The 19,772-nt window shown below is 43.7% G+C and overlaps 1 protein-coding gene across 1 annotated transcript; it reads right to left on the minus strand.

Moving 5' to 3' along the window:
- Window positions 1-900: 900 nt before the first annotated feature.
- Window positions 901-19,232, minus strand: FAM241A (family with sequence similarity 241 member A). The gene is made up of 2 exons (XM_069782753.1): window positions 19,072-19,232; window positions 901-4,734 (listed from the first exon to the last, which is right to left on the minus strand). Exons 1-2 carry the CDS (start codon window positions 19,168-19,170, stop codon window positions 4,489-4,491), a joined length of 345 nt encoding a protein of 114 aa, XP_069638854.1. The 5' UTR covers window positions 19,171-19,232; the 3' UTR covers window positions 901-4,488.
- Between the last annotated feature and the right edge of the window lie 540 nt (window positions 19,233-19,772).

Consider the following 19,772-nt stretch of genomic DNA (forward strand, 5'->3'; position numbering starts at 1 on the left):
GCCCTAGAGAAGGCAATGCTACAGAGTGAAAGGAGGAAAGTAAAAAGAGGATAGATAAAGCTGTCATTTCTGGCAGAGGGGAGGGGCTAAGAAAGAAACTTCCAAAACATAGAGTAAAGCCCAGGACAGAAAGAATCAAAGAGTCAAAAGCCAGGTTGTTCTTGAATTTGCATGCACCCTATAAAAGGCCTGACCAAGATACTTTATCAGAAATAGAACCTGAAGGCTTGAATTTATTCAAGCAGTGAGCCTTACTTATTTGTGCACAACCACCAGTATGAGTTTGAAGGACCAAAATTCAACTTTGCTACTTTTAGGAAACCTATACTGCTTAACTCACTGTGCAGCCTGAGCGACACAGATACATTTAGGTGTCTGTTGGATCTGGCAGAATGACCACTCTTCTGACCTGGGGAGAAAAAAAAAAAAAACCAAAAAACGAATGAACAGTTTGAAGAGCATTTATTTAGACACCATATGCTGTTCTACGCATATTTAAAAAAAACACAAATGAAAACACCCAAACCTTTCTGTGGCACAGCAATTGTCACTTTAAAGGATTTTTCACACCTCTGACCACATCTGATTGGTTCAGAGGCTGCTCTGGATACAAAATAGATATGCTGTGAAATTCAAGCTACTTTACACCATAAAGTTGCCATTATTTGTTAACATCTATCTCTACTACTTTTTTTTTAATTCAGCGTAACTTGCTGCATACTCAACCACAGAGACCTGACACAGTTTATTCAGCTCTTCTACTGCAATTATTTCTCCACTAGCTGCAAGTTAACGGATTTCAGTGGATATCTGAACGCTGCCTCGTTTCATCTGGGCCTACCATGAAATTCTGAAAGGAGTCAAGTAACCTTGAACAAAGCACCACAAAGAATTCACAGCTCCCATTGATGGCAATACTTTTTATTAGAAAGAATAACAAAGTGCTTTCCATAGGACTCATTTAATACAGAGTTTTTAAGAAATATGATTTTTCCTTTTTATATGGACAGTTTCGATGTGATGATTTTTCAGTTCAAACAGGGTTCTCCAAGATTCTCCTACACGTAGAGTTTCTTCTCTGTACACAGTTGTTCAAGCATTTATGCATTTGGCAGGTGTGAAACAGTACTGAAGAGTCCATCCTTTAAAAAACAGCTGTTATGTAAAAAGCTTTCAATATTTTAACACTGACCAACAGGAATTACATAATTTGTTGTTTAACACAGATTTAAGGGACATAATTCCTTCATACAGTCCTACACACAGATGCATAAAGGTGCTTTCAGTTCTATCAACAATAATAATCACATATACCAATATAAATAACATTATCAATTTTTACTATATAGACAACAGTGAAATTGTCTTTTTTTATATATTAACCACCTGCCTTTTAGCTAGGGACATCCTTTGAATGTTTGGTGCTTCCTCTGCCTTGGAACTATATCTGGATGGAAGGAAGAACACAATGCAAGGACTGTTCACCCATTCCCCTCTCACTTTTGGCACACTTTTATGATCAGATTTCTTTTGACACACATATGCATCATTTCACTGCATTCCATTTTCCAACTCTTTCCATCTGATTCTGTCCTAGTCCCCTTTTTTCCTTGACTGCTCTTTCCTTTCCTGCAAATGACAGGAAAATCATAGCAATAGCACAAAATTAGGACAGATGATTCAGTGCAAATTCTTATATACAATGGAATGTATGAAACCAAACAGGTGAGGGGTATCTTCCATGCAATACGTTATTTTTCTTTTTTCATTTTCAGTCAACCTAACTCCATTAGGAGGGTTATTTTTTCAGGTTTTTAAAAATGAAAAACTTCTGTGAAGGACAAGATGTTATTAAGTTACCCTTAAGAGAAACCATATAAATCATTCACTGTACACACTCCAAAAGCTACCTGTATACAAACATGGAACATTGAAAGAACAACTGAAATGACTTCTTGAGTGAAACAGTCATAGTTATGCACATACTAAAAGGTAACATGCATATAAACAATGTCCTCACTGAACTTGTCAGTCACACCCTTGCTGCATTGTTCCCGATTCCTTATGTACAGAACAAAATCACCACTTCAAGGAAATAATACATGCCATCTCACAGCACAGTCTCTTTACACAAGAGTATTACTGCCACAAGGATATCACAGAGACACTTCTTCCTACAGGACAAAAGGAAATGGATGAGATCCTCTGAACAGTGACTTGACTGTGGGAAGAAAGGAAGGATTTTTTTTTTTTTTTTTTAAATGACAAGATGCTTTCGTAGTACAGCCCTTATACAAGAGAAGAATACACATAAACCCACCACTATATCTATACAAAGATGCAAAGGTGTAAACAGATGTTCTGCTTTCTGAGTTTCTTGAAACAAAACTAAAGTTTACCCCTAGGCACTTGTGAGTACAGAGCTCCTACCTCTGAGTTCAGCCTGTACTTGCTGTTTGCTCTGGGGCTTCCAGCTGTGAATAAGAAACCCCTGTATCCAGGATCACCTTCTGTTGTCAAACATTTCCCTGTCACCAGTGTAACTATTTAACAAGGTGCCACTCAATGCCGGCTGCCATCTAAACACACAGCTGAGCCTCAGTCCCACTCGCCCGCAGCCCTGCCGGTCCAGCAGAGCATCTGGGATCCACAGCCAAGATCATGTGAAGGTCTGGAGAGGAGACCTGGCTTCTCAGAAGGTAACTACGCCTCCGTTAGAAAAGCACAGAGACATGTCTACAGATGGCGTTTATAGGCACATAGAGGCTTTATAGAGGAGCTGGGCCTTCACGTTCAACTGCCCTAAATAACAATTATTTCACTAATAGGAAAATCTGTAAGGACTGGGGCCAAGGGTCCTGGAAATAGAGCCCAGCAACCAACATGATCCATGTAGGCATAAAATCAGCCTTCAGAATCCAGTTGCAGGACTGGGAACACAAAGAAGCTCCCCTTAACTTCAAAAGTCTCTGGATAAGACAGCATTTTCAACTAATCTATTGTTGATCTCTGCTAGTATAAAAATGTTTAGGAAAAAAGTCACTGCAAAAGGTTAAGTAGTTTTCTGTAAATTTCACATCTTCTATTATATCTCTTTCACTAAATGTATAATCGCACTCCACCATAGATGAAGTCAATTTTGCAATTAAGTTTCTTACTGAAAGTAATGTAGGGCAAATATTAAATTGGTAGCCTATTTTGTAAAGATTCTGTCTCATTTTACTGTTTTGCTTTAAACGAGCAGGTTCAACTTGGAAATATTCAACATACCCCTGGTGTGGCTCCTAGGGAGCCAGAGTGAATTTTGCACCTACTCTTGAATGTATATATCCTATCCTCTGATTTGTGTTGCGCATGATATGCACCTATAGATATGCATTTTTGTTGCCACATGTGGAAATCAACCAGTTAAGACTACTAAATAAAATGACCACCTGATTTCAACTACTTTCTTGCCTTGCATGAGGAAACAGGTCTGATTTGCTTATGTATGCAAAGCTTCTAGCTTGTATTGGGTCCACGCTGCAGCAAATAAGGGAAGCGTTAAGAGATCTGGTCTGATACATATCTGGTTGTTCAGATGGTTCACACACGACCCAGAGGAAGCAGACAATATTCTAGCATTGCCGTCTGGAATGGCAACTCTCCAACACTGCAGCTGTAACTACCTACGAAGTCCATGAATTATCCAAATATTTATCCCAGTATTTATCTTCAGAACAAGGGCTGGGGGAAAGAGCAAATATAAAACAAAAGAAAGAAAAACAGCAGTAGGAGCCGAGTATGTTTCCAAAAACAAGGCAGAGCTACATTAGACCATTTGGCCAATATAGGACTGCGATTCCTCCTAAACAACAGCTGAAGCCTTGTGTGAAGTCACTAGTATTAGTATAAAAGCATTTTGCTGGCATAACTTGTTTCCTGGGGGAAAGCTTGCTATAAGCTAAACTAACCAAAGGTGCTTTTGTGTTGGGAAGTTGTATTCACCTTATGAATATTTGCCATTGTAGGTTTGTTAGCAAACCTCCCTTGTGCAGATTTAGGTTTTCAGCAAAAACCTAGCAAATTATGCAGATTCAGGGAACAAACAGTACAGAAGCCCCCCCCCCAACAGTGAAAGAGGACACTTGCATGAAGTGTTCTCTTACAACCAGACAAGAAATTTTCACTATACAAAGCAAGAACATTGGGGGAGGGGAACAAAAAGACAATCCTTGGACTAAGGCCCCAAGAGTGCTGAGAACAGTACATTGGACATCATTCTATTTCAAACATCTCCTTTTTTGCCCTTGAAAGATGTAGTAGGGCACTGCTGACTTTGCTTAATATGCATAATTTTAGCACCCCTCACCCCAAATGTTGGAAGTTCAGTGAAATGCAATTCGAAGCATTGCAGCTTTTGATATGCCACCCATTTACCTAAACACATAAATCCACTGACATAGTGACAGTGTTGAAATACATATTTTGAACAGCATCTATAAAATTTTACTGTTGTACATAAATAATGACAAGGCACAGAACAGCAACCAGTCCAAGAGCTTGTAGGCCAAGAAACCAGAGCATCAGCCAGAAGAATATAATTATTACAGGTTCTACTATCCGTTCTCCAAAGTACATCCTTGTGAAGCCTATTCTGATAAGGCTTTTGTTCAGTTCGCCAAAGAGAGTCCCCATCTTTTTATAGTCATCTATTACAGGTTCTGTGGTGTGGTTTCTTGGTTCTTGCTGGACCTGCGGACAGAAGACAAAATTAGGAAATATGTTGTACAATCAATTCTTATTACTGTGATTCTGAACGAGTCTCAGCTGTTTCTATTCAAATGTGTAAAAGTAAGATATACGTGGTATAAAGCTACTCCTTAAATCAAGAAATTGAAAGTGTTACGTATCTTGTGACTTCAGTACAACGTTAAGGATGACACTCACTTGTCCAGACTTGGGGCATCTGAAGTGATATTACAAACATATGACAGCCTGTCACCCCTCCAAATGCCACTCTAGAGGGGTAAAGCTCTCCTGTAGGTCATACATCTTACCTGTCTGTGCAACGTGGATGTCAGGGCAACCAAAATGGAATTAGATGCTTGTAATTTCAGGGAGGGGATGTGACTGAAGTAGATTTGTTGTAAATTATTTCCAGAGTATCTTCAGAACCACAAGAACAATACAAAACTATTAAGCATGAACTATTTCACACCAAAGCAAAGGGAACTGAAGGGCTGCTATCACCACTGAAAGAAGGGCACTGGATTCCACTGGGAAGAAGGCAAACATCCATCCCCACATTGGCATAGAAAGCTGTGAAAGTCAGGCAAAGGCAGACAGACCTAAGGACCGCACAGATGCAAAGTGGTGGTACAAAGAAGCAAAAGGGGAGGGGAAACAAGTTCTGTACTGTTCCCTAAAAGAAAAACGATGGGGCAAATGCATAGGAAGGCAGATGCACATCTTTAGATGAAGATGCCATATTTAAATATCACTGCAGAAAACATGTTACTATTTCAACATGTAAACTGCAACTAGATTAGAGCTTGAAATCCCATCTCGCCTTCCCCAGTGTCCAGAGATCCTTTGCACAAAACCTTATTGCCTTGTGTTTGGGTACGACAGGGAGAACACGCTTTCAAGATGATGAACACGAGTTTTCTAATCCTTCCATTAGGCAGCAACGAAAACACATGCGGCAGGTACTCATCAATATTTCAGTCAACTGATCAATAGGTCCAACAAATTGCCTGCAAACTCTATGTGCAATTTGTCTACTCCTGGATTCAAAGCAAACATGTATCTTTAGTTCTTTCTTCAAGGATGAAAGCTATTCTATGTCCCTGGTTATACAGCATGGTCTCGGTGGAGAAACAGACATTCCCTCCCACAGCAGTGCCAGGCTCTCCATTAGAGAGCAAGTAATAAAGTGAACTCCCATTCCCATGGAAAAAACATCCAGCAAAGACCAAAGGAAGCTCGTATATTTTTTTCTAGGCCAGACTTTAGGCCACGATGCAGAACCTTCTGACTGAATGAGGGTTGGGTAAAGCACCACAGCCGCTACTGAAAAAAACCCCAACAAAACCCCTACGGTCCCTCAGCTGTGTGTGCTTGCACATTTTTTTATTTGCTTATTCATAAAGATTTTGGTTTAAGCTTCAGTACTGAATCCCAGGAAGGGAGGGGTGCAAGAAGCCTAAACAGTAATGAATATTGTGTTCAGTTTTTCTGTGGCCTACACAGGAGCCTGACTGTGGAGAACTGCAGTACTGGAGGTTCCGTGCTGACAGGCACCGCCTTGCCTCTTTTCCGCCTGCTTCTCAGGCCCAGGTTGTTTTCTCCCCCTCACTGGATATGGAAACCCCAATTTTCAGCATTTTGGCTTTAGCTGTGCTTTATTTAATTCAAATAAATGTTGATGCCTCGTTAATTCCAGCCTTTCAAGATTAGTCTCCTCAAGAAAGGCAGAACCTCTTGTGAGCTCCTGCAGACTCGGCAGGGCAGGGGCCTTGCCACCCGGGGACACAGTGTTATTAAGGGAACGCTCATCCCTCCATTCCCACAGAACACAGGAAGACAAACAAACTATTAGCCTAAGTGGTATATTGATCACAACGATTAGGGAAAAGAGAAAGGATGTGCTGTGAAGGGAAAATGTATTTGCTTGCTCCCTGCATGCAGAGACCCCAGGGAACACATGCCTACAGGATGACGGCGGAGGGGCTCAGCGCGCAGCTCGCATCAAGCGGCACGGAGACCACTTCTGAGAGAAACGGGCAATGTGTGCAGGAGAAATCACTGTATTTTCTAGCAAAGTAGCTTAGGCTTTGAGCCAGCGGCCAGTGCAACTAGGAGAGGGAAAACAAACGAATCACTTCTTTGCCTCTGGATTATTAATGGTACTCAGCAACATCCTGGAAGCCTTTGCACAGAGCAAGCAGAGTGCAGCGCTGGCAAGGAGACCGCCAGCAGGCACGTGTCCACCAGCTCCATCTCACCGGGCCAGCTAAACACGATTAACTGTACCTGTCCACGCTGACGACGTCTCTCCTGGTATGAGGCAGCTGTAAGACATGGGATTTCCCTAGCAGCCCCACTCTGCTTTGATAAGATAACAGCAAGAAGTTGCAGAGTCTCTAAAGCAGGTTACAGAGTAAATACCACCTTACTTAGGCTGCCCAGGTCTTTTTTATTTTTTTTTAAAGCAAGATGTTATCTCACCCTCTCCTTCTCAAACAAGGTTAGATTCACGAAATCCAAAAGTGATTATGAAAAACTTCTAGACATGGAGACTGACAAGTATGTAATTACAAAACAAGTGTCAAGTTATTTTTCCAAATATTTTCAAGAGCTTACAAAACCTTTCAGAATGATCATGGAAATTCTCAAGATTTCAAAGTCTGCTTCAGTTAATTCAGGCTGAGTACGTCTTGCTTCAGGCAACTCAGCAAAAAACAAGTGAAGCTTAAAACAGATGATCAGCCATAAAACACACATGACATATTTTTCTTTACTATTGCATAATATCTCACGTGCTGGACAAATATGTTTCTTCAGAGGTGTAGCTAAAATAGTACCATTAGGACAAACAGCAGTAATGTTACAATACTCCGAACTGCTAAAAAAAATTAAATAAGCTTTAACATTGCAGCTAGAAGTTCTCTCACTAATTTTCAGGGCAACAGTAGAAACAGTGTACAGTCCTGCATCTGTGCCAGTAGCTCTCAAACCGTATCCTTAGAACAAAATACTTTTTTTCCCCCCCAAAAAGTACTTTTCTAAATGTTTTTAGAAATTGTCTGTCTTCACCAAGCACACAGTTCCCTGCTGACTCTTAATTTCCATAGAACTGTCTTCATAATAAATCTTGCTGAATCAGCCTGAAGCTAGACAGACACTACCATAACATAAAAATGCGGAAAGAGGAATGTACCCATTCTGAGCAGCCCCTGCCTCCAACAAAACAGAACTTCCTCATTTAAAAGCAAAAGAAGTTTCTGTTTCAAAGTTGGTAGTTTTAAAAATCAATGCCACTGCCTTGGTTTCATAACTTTTAAGAATTTTTTGTGTATCAAGAGAGAGTGGAGGGAATTTCTTTACCTGCACTAGCCCCAGAGAAAACGTGCTTTCAAGGCCTTTACAGCAGCTCTTCTCCTCATAGCTAACATGCACTACGCAGGGGGCACCCCCAGACTTCATCTGCCTCAATGCAGGAGGGAACCTAAGAGAGGTCTGTCTACTTCATCTGCACTAATTTGTTTGCCTACCCTCACTCTTTGAAAGACAAGAGTGATGAAGAAGTTCAGAGGGGCTTGGGGAGCAGAAGTGCCGCCAGAGATCTAGATGGATATAGATGGATGCCCAAAATGTCTCCTGAAAAGGAAGGAACAGCAGTATTGTCTCCCCAACTTCCCTCCCCTCCTTCCTCCAACTGGCTGAAAGACACTCACCAGATACAGACATATGGGATTATTCCTGAAGGCGAAAGGAGAATGGGACTTTCCTGTGTGAATGAAGCTAAAAAAAGAATATATTAGAAATGCTGATTGCATTTGTTTCCTAACCTAATGTTTCTTATCAAATTGCTGTAATGAATTACTTGTTACTGTAATTTAAATTAATTTTACATCTAAGTGATTTTATTTTAGACATACTGGCATCATCAAAACCCTTAGAGCAAATTACACTAGCAGATTCCTTTATACAAACCACTGTGTATGGCTTCATTGCCTCAATTGCCTTTTCATTTTATATTCCTTAAATGCTTTCATATAGTGTAATAATTTTTTTTTTGTCATTTAAAAATATTTCATAGAATTGTTGAATAGTTTGGGTTGGAAGGGACCTTTAAAGATCACCTAGTCCAAGCCCCCTGCAATGAGCAGGGACATCTTCAACTAGATCAGGTTGCTCAGAGCCCCATCCAGCCTGACCTTGAATGTTTCCAGGGATGGGGCATCTACCACCTCTCTGGGCAACCGGTCCCAGTGTTTCACCACCCTCATTGTAAAAAATTTCTTCCTTACATCTAGTTTGAATCTGCCCTCTTTTAGTTTAAAACCATTACCCGCTGTCTTACTGCAACAGGCCCTGCTGAAAAGCCTGTCCCCATCTTGCTCATACTCCCCCTTTAAGCTGTGAAAGGCTGCAATAAGGTCTCCCCAGAGCCTTCTCTTCTCCAGGCTGAACAACCCCAACTCTCTCAGCCTTCCCTCACAGGAGAGGTGTTCCATCCCGCTGATCATCTTCATGGCCCTCCTCTGGACCTGCTCCAACAGGTCCGAGTCTTTCCTGTGCTGGGGGCTCCAGAGCTGGACACAGTACTCCATACTCCATTTCATATTTGGTTTCTATTTTTTTACTTTAAATTATTTAAAATTAAAAATGGAGTTATCATATAGAACAGAAAGGGAAGTGTCTGATCTGTCCTGTTGCTCAGTACATATGCACAAACAATGTTCTTCACAAGCCTACTGAAGTACCTGAGGGTTCCCACCAAGCACCCAGTTTTCTCTTGTCTTTTCAGATGTTTAGTGTTATAAAATTTCCCTCCCTATTCAAACTGGCACATTTGTATCAGCAAAGCTGTTGCCTGCTGTCTCCTACTGTTTACTGGCAGAAAATCAGAACTTGAAGATCCACACTCTGAAGAACTTTACTATGGAAACTGTAACGAAATTTACCCAGCTGTTATGACCAAAGGGCTTAGGGGCTTGGATGCTTTAAGGAGAAGCATTACGTGCCCTCTCAGATGCAAGATGCCATAAAAGGACCTTTTTCAGAATTAAAGTCTCTGAGGAGGTCGCAGAGGAGATACTAAGCTCAAGTTCTGTCCACTTCCACCACAGCTAGTACTCCTACATCCCTGAAATGCTTCTGACAAAAAACCTCCTGTGTAATTGAATGTTTTCCTGGACTAGCGTTAAAACAACAGAGAAGGTAAAGTAAACTCAGCATACTAAACCCAACAAACATCCGGCTGTGGCTTCACCAATTATGTTTGTCATCAACATAACACGCAAAATTACGTGTGTTCTCACCACTGACTACCCTTGCTTATGGCAAACTTCCACACTCAAACTCACTGTTGCCTAAATTCAGGAAAGCACATGGTAAGTCACAAGCAGAGGCCGCTCCACACTGGTCTGACAGCAGAAACTTTTTCTTGCTTACCCCCTTCCCATCAAGGGTGTTTTGACCATGCAGAGAAACAGGAGAGCCCATCAGAACATACCCCCCTGCAAAGAATCCATCTTTGCAATGATTCATACGCTACTCCCTAGGAAAGAAGGATAAAGTTAGCACTGAACTTTTCACAGTCATTTAAGGCTGATCCCTGTCTGCACCTCCTAAGTATAATGTAGCCAGCTCAAGGTCTTTTCCCTTCAAATTGCTGGGAGCACAAAGCTCCTGCCCCTGACCGTTTGCAGATCACACCAAGTAACTTTGCCAAGCCCTCAGAGGATGCAGAACACAAATGGATCCAAAGGGGACATGAACCTACCCAACACGCTTGGAAAGCTGTTCTCCTGTGGCTCATCAAAACAGCATGGAAGCACAGATTTAGCATTTCTTTTTTCTGCTATCAGCAACGCTAGCTCACTGAAGGACAGTATCAATGATGTCCTTACACAAAGACTAGATGTCCTTACACAGCGTTGCCAACAGGCTCTGCTTGGAAGTCCCTGCAGCTTCTCTTAGGGGCACAGCCGCTGCTGCAGCACTTCCCTCGGCAAGAGATGGAGCCCGGTGCCCACGCTCAGGGCACCACACACTTGCTGGATCTGGTGGATTTGCTGGCCACGTGCAGATCACATGTGACAAACCACTGCAACATCTGTGTGCAGGTGAATCTCTGTGTGCTCAGGGTTGCCAACCCTGCCAGAAGAACTTGGGCTTCCCAGGGCTCATCCTTGGACAGAGGTCTGAAAGGAGCAACCCCAGCTGCTCCAGCAGCTGTGGCCGGTGCCTCCTGCCAGCCTCCTGGAAGAAAGACAGCCCTGCTTCATCACACAGCCCTCTGCCACACGGCTAGTGTGATGGGAGAGGTGCTGCGGGGCCACCAGGAAAGGCAGCTGTGGGCTGGATGAATTGTCTGGGAGGAACACAAACTGAAGGGCTCCGAAGCGATCGCAATGATTCTCAGTCCTGTAACCTCACCACTGCACTAGCCGTGAGGAAAACAGGTGTAGTTGTGGTCTTGCCTTCCAGGCATTTCATCTGCTGAAGCAGCAGCTTGGTCCAGACTATTCCATACTTAGCGTAAGGATCTTGAGATGGTTTGCGTGGTTTGTGATTTTCTTGCGTGTGTGGAAAAAAAAGTCACTGACTTGAGTGAAATAACTGGATGAAGTTCAACAGCCTTCATTCTGTGGGAGGAGGGAGTGGGTGAACATAAGGGACCTGCTCCACCTAAAGATTCAGGATGTTTTGTTAAAGAAAAAATAAAATCCATTCAACTACTCTGAAGGTACAAGATCCTTCAAAACAAACCAAATAATATCCGTCTTCCTATGTTTCATGACTAATGAATCGAAGAAACCCCAACAGTCTTCTGTTGCTCAGACGACTTGAAAAATTCCCACCCTGCACTCAACTTGACAACAGCACCATGCGGAGTCCAAGTCTATCAGTCTTCTCTCTTCTTACACCAACTGCGCAAAAGGCACATTACACAAATGTGAACTCCAGCAATGGAGGAGAACAGTCCAGTAGACTGGGAAAATAACTGCTCTCCATGTAAAACCTCGTGATTTTACAGTTGAGTAGCTGCTGCTAGGCAAAGAAAGCAAAGAGAAAGAGGAGTGGGAAAAAGGTATCCACAAAGTTCATCTCCAACACAGAAAAGCAGCAGTGTCTCCAAATTACTTGTAACATGCTTCAGATCACAATCGGTCACATTTATAGTTATAAAAGAAAGAAAGAAGAGATGGCATATTTAAGAGAATTACTTCCACATTAGATAGAAAAGAAACCTCTTTTGAGTTTAGTAGCAAACACGTGTTTAACAACATCTGAGACATTAAAGAAACACAGGGATATCACATTTACATACTCACCTGCACATTTTCCTTTTTTTCAAGTAAACTGTTTCCTCTGCAGTATTTAACTGCTCACTATCTATTTCACTCCAGTCATGGTTATTTTTGCTCCAGGGAACAGGTGGTGTGTCTGATAGCTGAAGCCCATAGGCACTTAAATGTCAAAAAAGCCAGAGATGTGACTTCAGGAACTGAGAAACTGAAAAATACTTCTGTATTTTTGAAAGCTGGAACATTAACGTTCAGAAGAGAGCACCTCACAAAGTCATCTCTTTTTAGAGGATGCAAACTAAAACTGAAAATACTTCAAGCTCAATCTTACCGAAAAATACGAGAAGAAAGCGAGCAGATGACAGAGACCAGGATGGAAGAAACCACAAGTTCCCTCCCCTCCAAAATAAGAGCCCAACTTCTGTTGGGTGCAGACAGGGACACGTACCAGCCAACACACAGCTACAGGTATTTTATAGTTAGGTAAGTCCCAGAGGAATGAATTAACCACTCTCGCTGGTACTCGGCCCCATCTGACCGCCCAGCGTACCGACTGCCCACGGACCGGCTTTGGAGAGTTTTAGCAAATGGCAAGTTCCAGGCCGTGGCCTCCTCTTTCTCCGAACTGCAGCCTCGCCCCATCGCAGGGCACCAGCACAAAACCCTGCGACGCGTGGGTCGGCCGGGCGCAGGCTTTCTGCCTCCTACTCCTCCGCATATGCAAACCAGACAGTTTTCTTATTAGTAACACCTGGCACGTGACCAGGGTTTCACCCTGCCTTCCCGTACTTAAAAGGATTTCTTACTTGTAATTAAAAGAAAGTGAAATTTGCCCAAGAAGGGCAAATAATTTTATTGGAATAAAGTTTCCGATTTTCTTCCTCTTCTACTGCAGGAGGAAGAGAACAGTATCCCTTCGTGTCCTTTGCTAGCATGAAACTAACGATTAGTATTTGACCTTGTAAATGTAAGCAGTAAAAAGATCTTGATACTCAGCCAACAGACTATTAAGACAATAAAATTAATTTCAACTGTCTGGAGAAAAGAAAAAAAGGGTTCAGTTCTCTAGACTAATTTTAATCTGATATTTAAATATGAAAAGATTAATAGATTAGGAAATGAGGGGGAAAAAAAAAAAATCATACCTCACTTCCAGATGAAAAACAAGACAGAAAAAAAAATAAGTTTAACTTGTTCCTCTGGGAAAAAAAGGCAAATGCAAGAAAACTAGAAAAATTCTTAATACCGAAAGTGCTTTACAACAGCTACCAATCAAAGTGACATACTTAGAGGGAGTTTAAATAAAAAATTGCAGAACAAAGATTGGGTTAAAGTTCATTTCACAGCAAGAATCCAGACACCATTTACAAAATAGAAACAAGATGTTTCTATAGAAACAAGCAACAACATAAGAAAAGCAACTGCACTGGATTCCCTTTAGTCTGCTTTTATGGCAACTCAAGTTTAGAATCAACAGTTGCTGGAACAAACTTCGAAATACCAGGAGCGGATTTATGTTAAGGAGATGAAAAGACTTTTCCAGATACTGAACTTGTGCATGTGCAGAGCAGAGACGGCTTCAAGAGCAACAGAGGCTTCCCTCGATAAACTGTGATTGAGTCCCATAATTTCAGGAGTAAATTTCCCCACTAATGCAGCACCAGATGAGAAAGTGTCACAGACAAGAACCCAGCACGGGAGGGTCCGAGGGAGAGGAATCCTGCCTCTCTCCCCGGCCCCCCCCGTTAAGATCTGCTGCCTCTCTCCCCCATTTTAGGCTGCTGTTTACACTCCTCCTTCCCCTCCTGCTACTGTCCTGTAACTTGATCCCACCCACGCTGCAATTTTAGATAGAGGCTAGATCAAAACCAATTTCTAATCCACCTTCTCCTTACACCTGCAACACTTCATTTCCATAGGATTTTGTTTATCAAGGTTCCGCCACTAAAACTGGTCAGCTTGACCCAGCAAAAGGCTTGCAATCCACCACCGTACGTTCAGCGTGGTATCAATGCACTGACTTGCTGAAAACCAACAGCTGTTAATTTTGCCTTTTAAGGAGAAGAAATTTCTATTCGCTTCTATCTCCAGAATACTTTTTTCTTTAAGAAAATGGGATCTTCACGTTATTCAAGCAGCATGCTATCCTATCAATTGTAGGTGCTACAGATACGTCTGAAGGGGGGTTTTGTTGTTGTTTTTCTTCAAATGCTGTCAAGCCTCAGAACACCCACTAATACTTTTTAGAAAGTTATTACCACATATTATTTTGTAGCTATGAACCTCTGCAGCAGAGTTAAATTATTTGTAGAGCCAGAACACATTTGGGATTAAGCCCTCCCTGTCAGGTATTACTATTTTCGGTTCAGAAACAAATCCCAGCAACTGCAAGCAGGAGAAACCTACAATTTTCAGATATCTCAGTGTGGAATAAATTAGAAATAGATTTCCAGCCTTAGGCACTGTCATGGTTTAACCCAAGACAGCAACTAAGCACCGCGCAGCCACTCACTCACTCCTCTCCCTCCCACCCTGGTGGGATGGGGGAGAGAATTGAAAACAAGTAAAGCTCATGGGTGAGATAAGAACAGTTCAATAATTGAAACAATAATAATGAAAAGGAAGATAACAAAAAGAGAGTGAAATATAACCCAAGAGACCCAAGTGATGGCTCACCACTTGCTCACCACTAACGATGCCCAGTTAGTTCCCGAGCAGCGATCCAGCCCCCCCCAGGCCAACTCCCCCCAGTTTATATACTGGACATGACATCACATGGTATGGAATACCCCTTTGGCCAGTTTGGGTCAGCTGCCCTGGCCGTGTCCCCTCCCAACTCCTTGTGCCCCTCCAGCCTTCTTGCTGGCTGGGCATGAGAAGCTGAAAAATCCTTGACTTAGTCTAAACATTACTTGGCAACAACTGAAAACATCAGTGTGTTATCAACATTCTTCTCATACTGAACCCAAAACATAGCACTATACCCAGCTACAAGGAAGAAAATTAACTCTATCCCATCCAAAACCAGGACAGGCACCACAGTTTCCACACACACAAGCTTACTTTAAAACATTCTTGGCCTCTACTGACTTAGGACTGGAATGATACCGTTCCAGGCAACACGGCACACATCCATCCTACAGTCTGATGAACAATGAAACATTTACATGAGGGATACCACAAGGCTGTTGCTACTACCCTCTAGTTTTGTTTCTGCTCATTCTTTCCATGCTGGAGAAATACTAGTGATACTGGAAGCTTACTCAAAAAGTTCAGGATTTGAACTTCGTTAAGACACCCATACCTCTTCAACATAATTCTCAATGGAAAACACCAAAACCCTTCTGTAATAGCTCCTCTAAATCTGAACCCATCTGTTAGAAGATAAAATATTCCACTTACAGAGGTAAAACGCTGTTCTAACTAATAATACAACATCAATGAAAAGGTGACTAAGCTAATTTATCTACTTGCAAATACACGTATCACATATTAACTCTGCATTTAGACATTTTCTAAGAGAAGCATTGTTTTTAGCTTAGCTGTTGGACGGCACTTCGGAATCTATGCATCCTAAACCAGCGCGAGGTGGAGATCCTGGCCTCACTGAAGCAACTGGGAATTTTGCCATTGCCTTCAACTTAAGATTACAAGAGACTAAAACCCATTACTGCCTAGACAGACAATTTTCAGTACAGAAAACAGCCACAGTGCCACAGCTTTCAGGAACCCTGCCTGCTGTAACACAGCTCGGCTCCAAAGTCCCTATGGATGGACCAGGTGGTGTGTCTCCTGCTAACACCACACCTCATGCCCTAGTGTAATGCAGGACTTTTGCCTCCCCTTTTATTATTACACACTCGCACGCATTCCACTTTTCTATTTTTATTTTGTCATTTAATTTACAGGTGTTGATGAGATTTAGGCTGTAGTAACATGACAAAGGCTAACCTATTTTAGAAAGTGGGTTAGGGAAGGCGATTAGAGGTCCTTAACTCTAGCAATGTTGAAAATACAGGACAACTTGTGCGTCTAACTATCAACAGTTAGGAAAAAATTGTGAACTCGTAGGGTGAAGCAGCAACCTACTCCCATGGCTTCAGGAGCACCTGAATCTTTCAGTGCCTTCACATACCACTTGTGAACACCAGCAATGCAATACAGAAGAGGTGGAAGAAACTACCCAGGTTCTGCAGCGCTTTGAAGACTGAAGTAAGCGCAATTATTCTCGCCTTTGCATGCAAACTTATAAAGGATATTAATCACGTTATCATCCAGTTCAGCTTTTCAATCTAATCACTGAACTACATAATTCTACAGTCTATTGCAATCATGAATTCCAAAGGCTATGTATAACATTTAGTACCATATCCTTCTATTCTTTTAAAAATGTACCTGTCAGTAATTTCATTAAGCATGTCCTTGCTGACATAGTAATAAGCTTCAATAGAAAATTAAAGCCAGAGGGTTTGGCATTAAATACATAGATTTCTTTCCTACAGAGTACTCTCTTTTAAAAATATATTAAAGGGTGTATAGATTATGATTTTGGTCCTGCTTGTCAGGAAGGTATTCTTTTAGCATTATGTTACTAGGTATGATCCTACACAAACTGAGTTTACATTGGAGGAAACGGGGAAAAAACAAATCACACCCAGGTTACCAGCCCCAGGGCGTCACCTAAAAAAACCTCTCAAAAAAGGCCCAAGGATTTGGTCTCACGCAGGCTTGGCTTTACACCAGCTGAGAGAAGTAGGAATTTACACCATCGTCAAAGCAGATTTTGACCCATTTCTTTTGCATCGCATGTAACACTAAGGTGGCGCACAAATTTATACTTCAGGAGAGAACACGAAACAGGAAAACACAGGCTGAGGACCTGCAATTGCGTTAACAGTGCAAACACCCTCAGCAAACACAGCAACAACACCAGGCCTCCACGAGGGACTCCAGGTAAGGACCCAGCCTGGAAACAGGATTCCTGCCTGCCGGAATGGCAGGGTTCAGCAACAGCCCCTCCATGAGAGCAGAGAGGCTGGGCGGGAGGGCCATTATTTTGAGAGAAATCTGGACACATTCATGAAAGCAAAAAAGTGACAGCACGTGATTAGGCTTGATGACCCAGGAGCCCCTCCAAATCAAACTACGTGTCTGTGCTTCCCTTGAACAAGAGAAATCTGGGACTGTGACAGTCAAAGTTTGCAGCAAGTGTATGTACCGCTAACTCCTCACCTAGCTTTAGTATTCGCTGCACATATAAAAATAAAATACTCCCATTTAATTATCAAATTATGATTATTTTTATTGTTATACAATATTCACATTCTCCATGCGTATTAATAAAGGCAACTGATACTCCTTATTTCCAAATCTAGTTTATTATTTGTCCGGCTGCTGGCACCTCAGTATGCAGAAAAAATACTTCACACTATGACAGTGTGACATTTCCAGTAAACAGGAAGGATTTTCTCTTTCTTCCTCATGGCCTATTTAAAATTTCTGCCTTGCTATCCTGATGTTACGCCCCAACTCGCCAGAAAGGGCCGCAATCGCTCCCTGTGCCTGAGAAAAGCGGGAAGAGAGTTTCTCAGCCAAGTGTGCCTGTGGCCACCCAAGCGGTACCTTTACCAGCTTCATTTTGAAATGTGTTTAGGCAACACTGGAAAGCAGTTCTTCAGCCCGTGCCATCCCCTGAAACCACACCACCACACACATCACTGAGGGAGCCGCAGCGGTAACCTGCAGGGAGGGAGGAGTTACAACCAGTTTCAGAGCAGCAACATCCGAGATGATCTGACACAACTTTTGAACCTCTCTTTTCAGGGAAGCCAGCAGCCAGAACCAGTGAATATTTCTGACTCTTCCCCCTGCGATATCCTGCAGAAGGGCTTGTGGACACAGAGAGGGGAACTGCTGCGCCTCTCTTGGCGCACCCAGCCTCACCTGACATTCAGGTATGGGCCCTGCTCTGCCCCATTTTTCTAGAGAAAGGGCCAAGGGAGATGCACTGACTTACATAAATGGTCACCGAGAGAACTCTCAAGCACCAGCCTCTTTCAGAAGTGGCCCACTCCTAGCTCTAACGTCAGGCAAGTACTACCAGATACTTGCAAATATCAGGCTATTCTCGCTGCGAAAGGGCTCGCTTATGGTTGAGCGCGGTCATGACCATCTTAAAAGATTTTTCAACAGAAACGATTAACAAATTAAACAAAACTGTCTGGAAATTACTTTGGGATGTACTCTAGCAGCTCTGTTTGTCCCTGTGCAATTATTAGCGCTAATGCATTTCTCTTACTTAACCGCTCGAGGCATTCGGAGCGGATCATTTTTAAATACTGAATCTGAAAAAGGTCGTGTTCTTTTTTTTCTTTAAATGAAACGTCAACAGAGGTGCATTAAGACCACTGCCTTTGTCTGAGCACCGGGACAACGCTGTCTGCAAAACAAAGAGTGCGTGGAAAAGCCATTTTACAATTAACAATAGGGAACCGTACGCGGCTCCTTTCGTTTCCTAAGCGAAAAGCCCACTGCCACCCACCACGCCATAAAAACGCATACCCCGAAGAAAGCCGGCAAGTCAAAACAACGACTCGGTGTTCCCCCCCCCCCCCCAATTACAACACACTCGATTTCACGAGCAATGAAGGGACCGAAAGCTTGAAACAGTCAAGCGAACAAGCGCCAAGTCTTTAAAAAGACAGGCCGAGAGCTGAACGACTGTGGAATTCCGCGGATGGCAGCGGCACCCCGCTTACCGCCCTCCCGCATCCGCTCCCACCCTCTCCCACGCGGACTAAGCCCCTCGGAGGGGGGCGGGCGAGTACACTGGGGGTTACTCCAGCACCACGCGTGGGCAACAACCCCACGCGGCTCGGCTGGGTCGCGTAAACCCAGGCGTTTACGGTTTTCTCCTGCTTGAAGGCGGGGGCGAGGCGCCGGGGGGGTGGCGGACGCCCCCCCCCCCCCCCCCCGGCGCCTCGCCCCCGCCCCGGGGTAGCCCCGAAACCTCGGCCCAGCCCCCCCCCCCCCCCCCGCTGACACCCACCTGCTCCTCCGTGCGCCGCCGGTACCGTGCGAACGCCGCCCCCGCTTCCCGCTCGCATTCCCCGAGGAGCGGCGGCAGGAGCTCCGCCGCCGAGCCCATGGCTCGTTGCGGGCCGAAAGGAACCGCACGTTCCCCCGCCGGTACCGCCTGGCGGGGCGGGGGGAGCGTCACGGGGTGCGGGAGGGCGGGGAGCGAGGGGGCGGCCCCTGGCAGCGGTGGGGCCGGGGAAGGGAACCCCGCCCCGCGCCTTCGGCCGGGAGTCCGGGTGCTGCTGGTGGAAGCAGAGCGAAAGCAGAGCAGAGCAAGAGCAAAAGCAAAAGCAGAGCGAAAGCAAAGCAAAAGCAAAGCAAAAGCAATTAAAAAAAAATAAGAAACCCCAACCCCAACAACCCCATCCCCCAAGCTTGTATTTAAACCCAGGAAAGGCCAGGTGTTAATTTTAGCACCGCTCCCTCTTGGCGTGTCACCGGGGACGAATGTCCTGAGCGGCAGGCGTGTGGCGGCGCGAGATGCGGTGTTCGCTGCTCTTCCCCAGAGAAAGAGGAAACACCGGCCTCACTCTTCTGGAGTGGCCTGAATCCGGTCCTCCTCTCTTAAAATCAAGCTAACGCACACGAGGAGGAAGGCAACGCAACAGCAAACCCAGAAGATGAGACTCGGCATCCAGCAAAGCTCGCGGCTGGTAGGGAGGACTGCGGCGT

Source organism: Haliaeetus albicilla, chromosome 1 (genome assembly GCF_947461875.1).
Source record: "Haliaeetus albicilla chromosome 1, bHalAlb1.1, whole genome shotgun sequence".
Lineage (NCBI taxonomy): Eukaryota > Metazoa > Chordata > Aves > Accipitriformes > Accipitridae > Haliaeetus > Haliaeetus albicilla.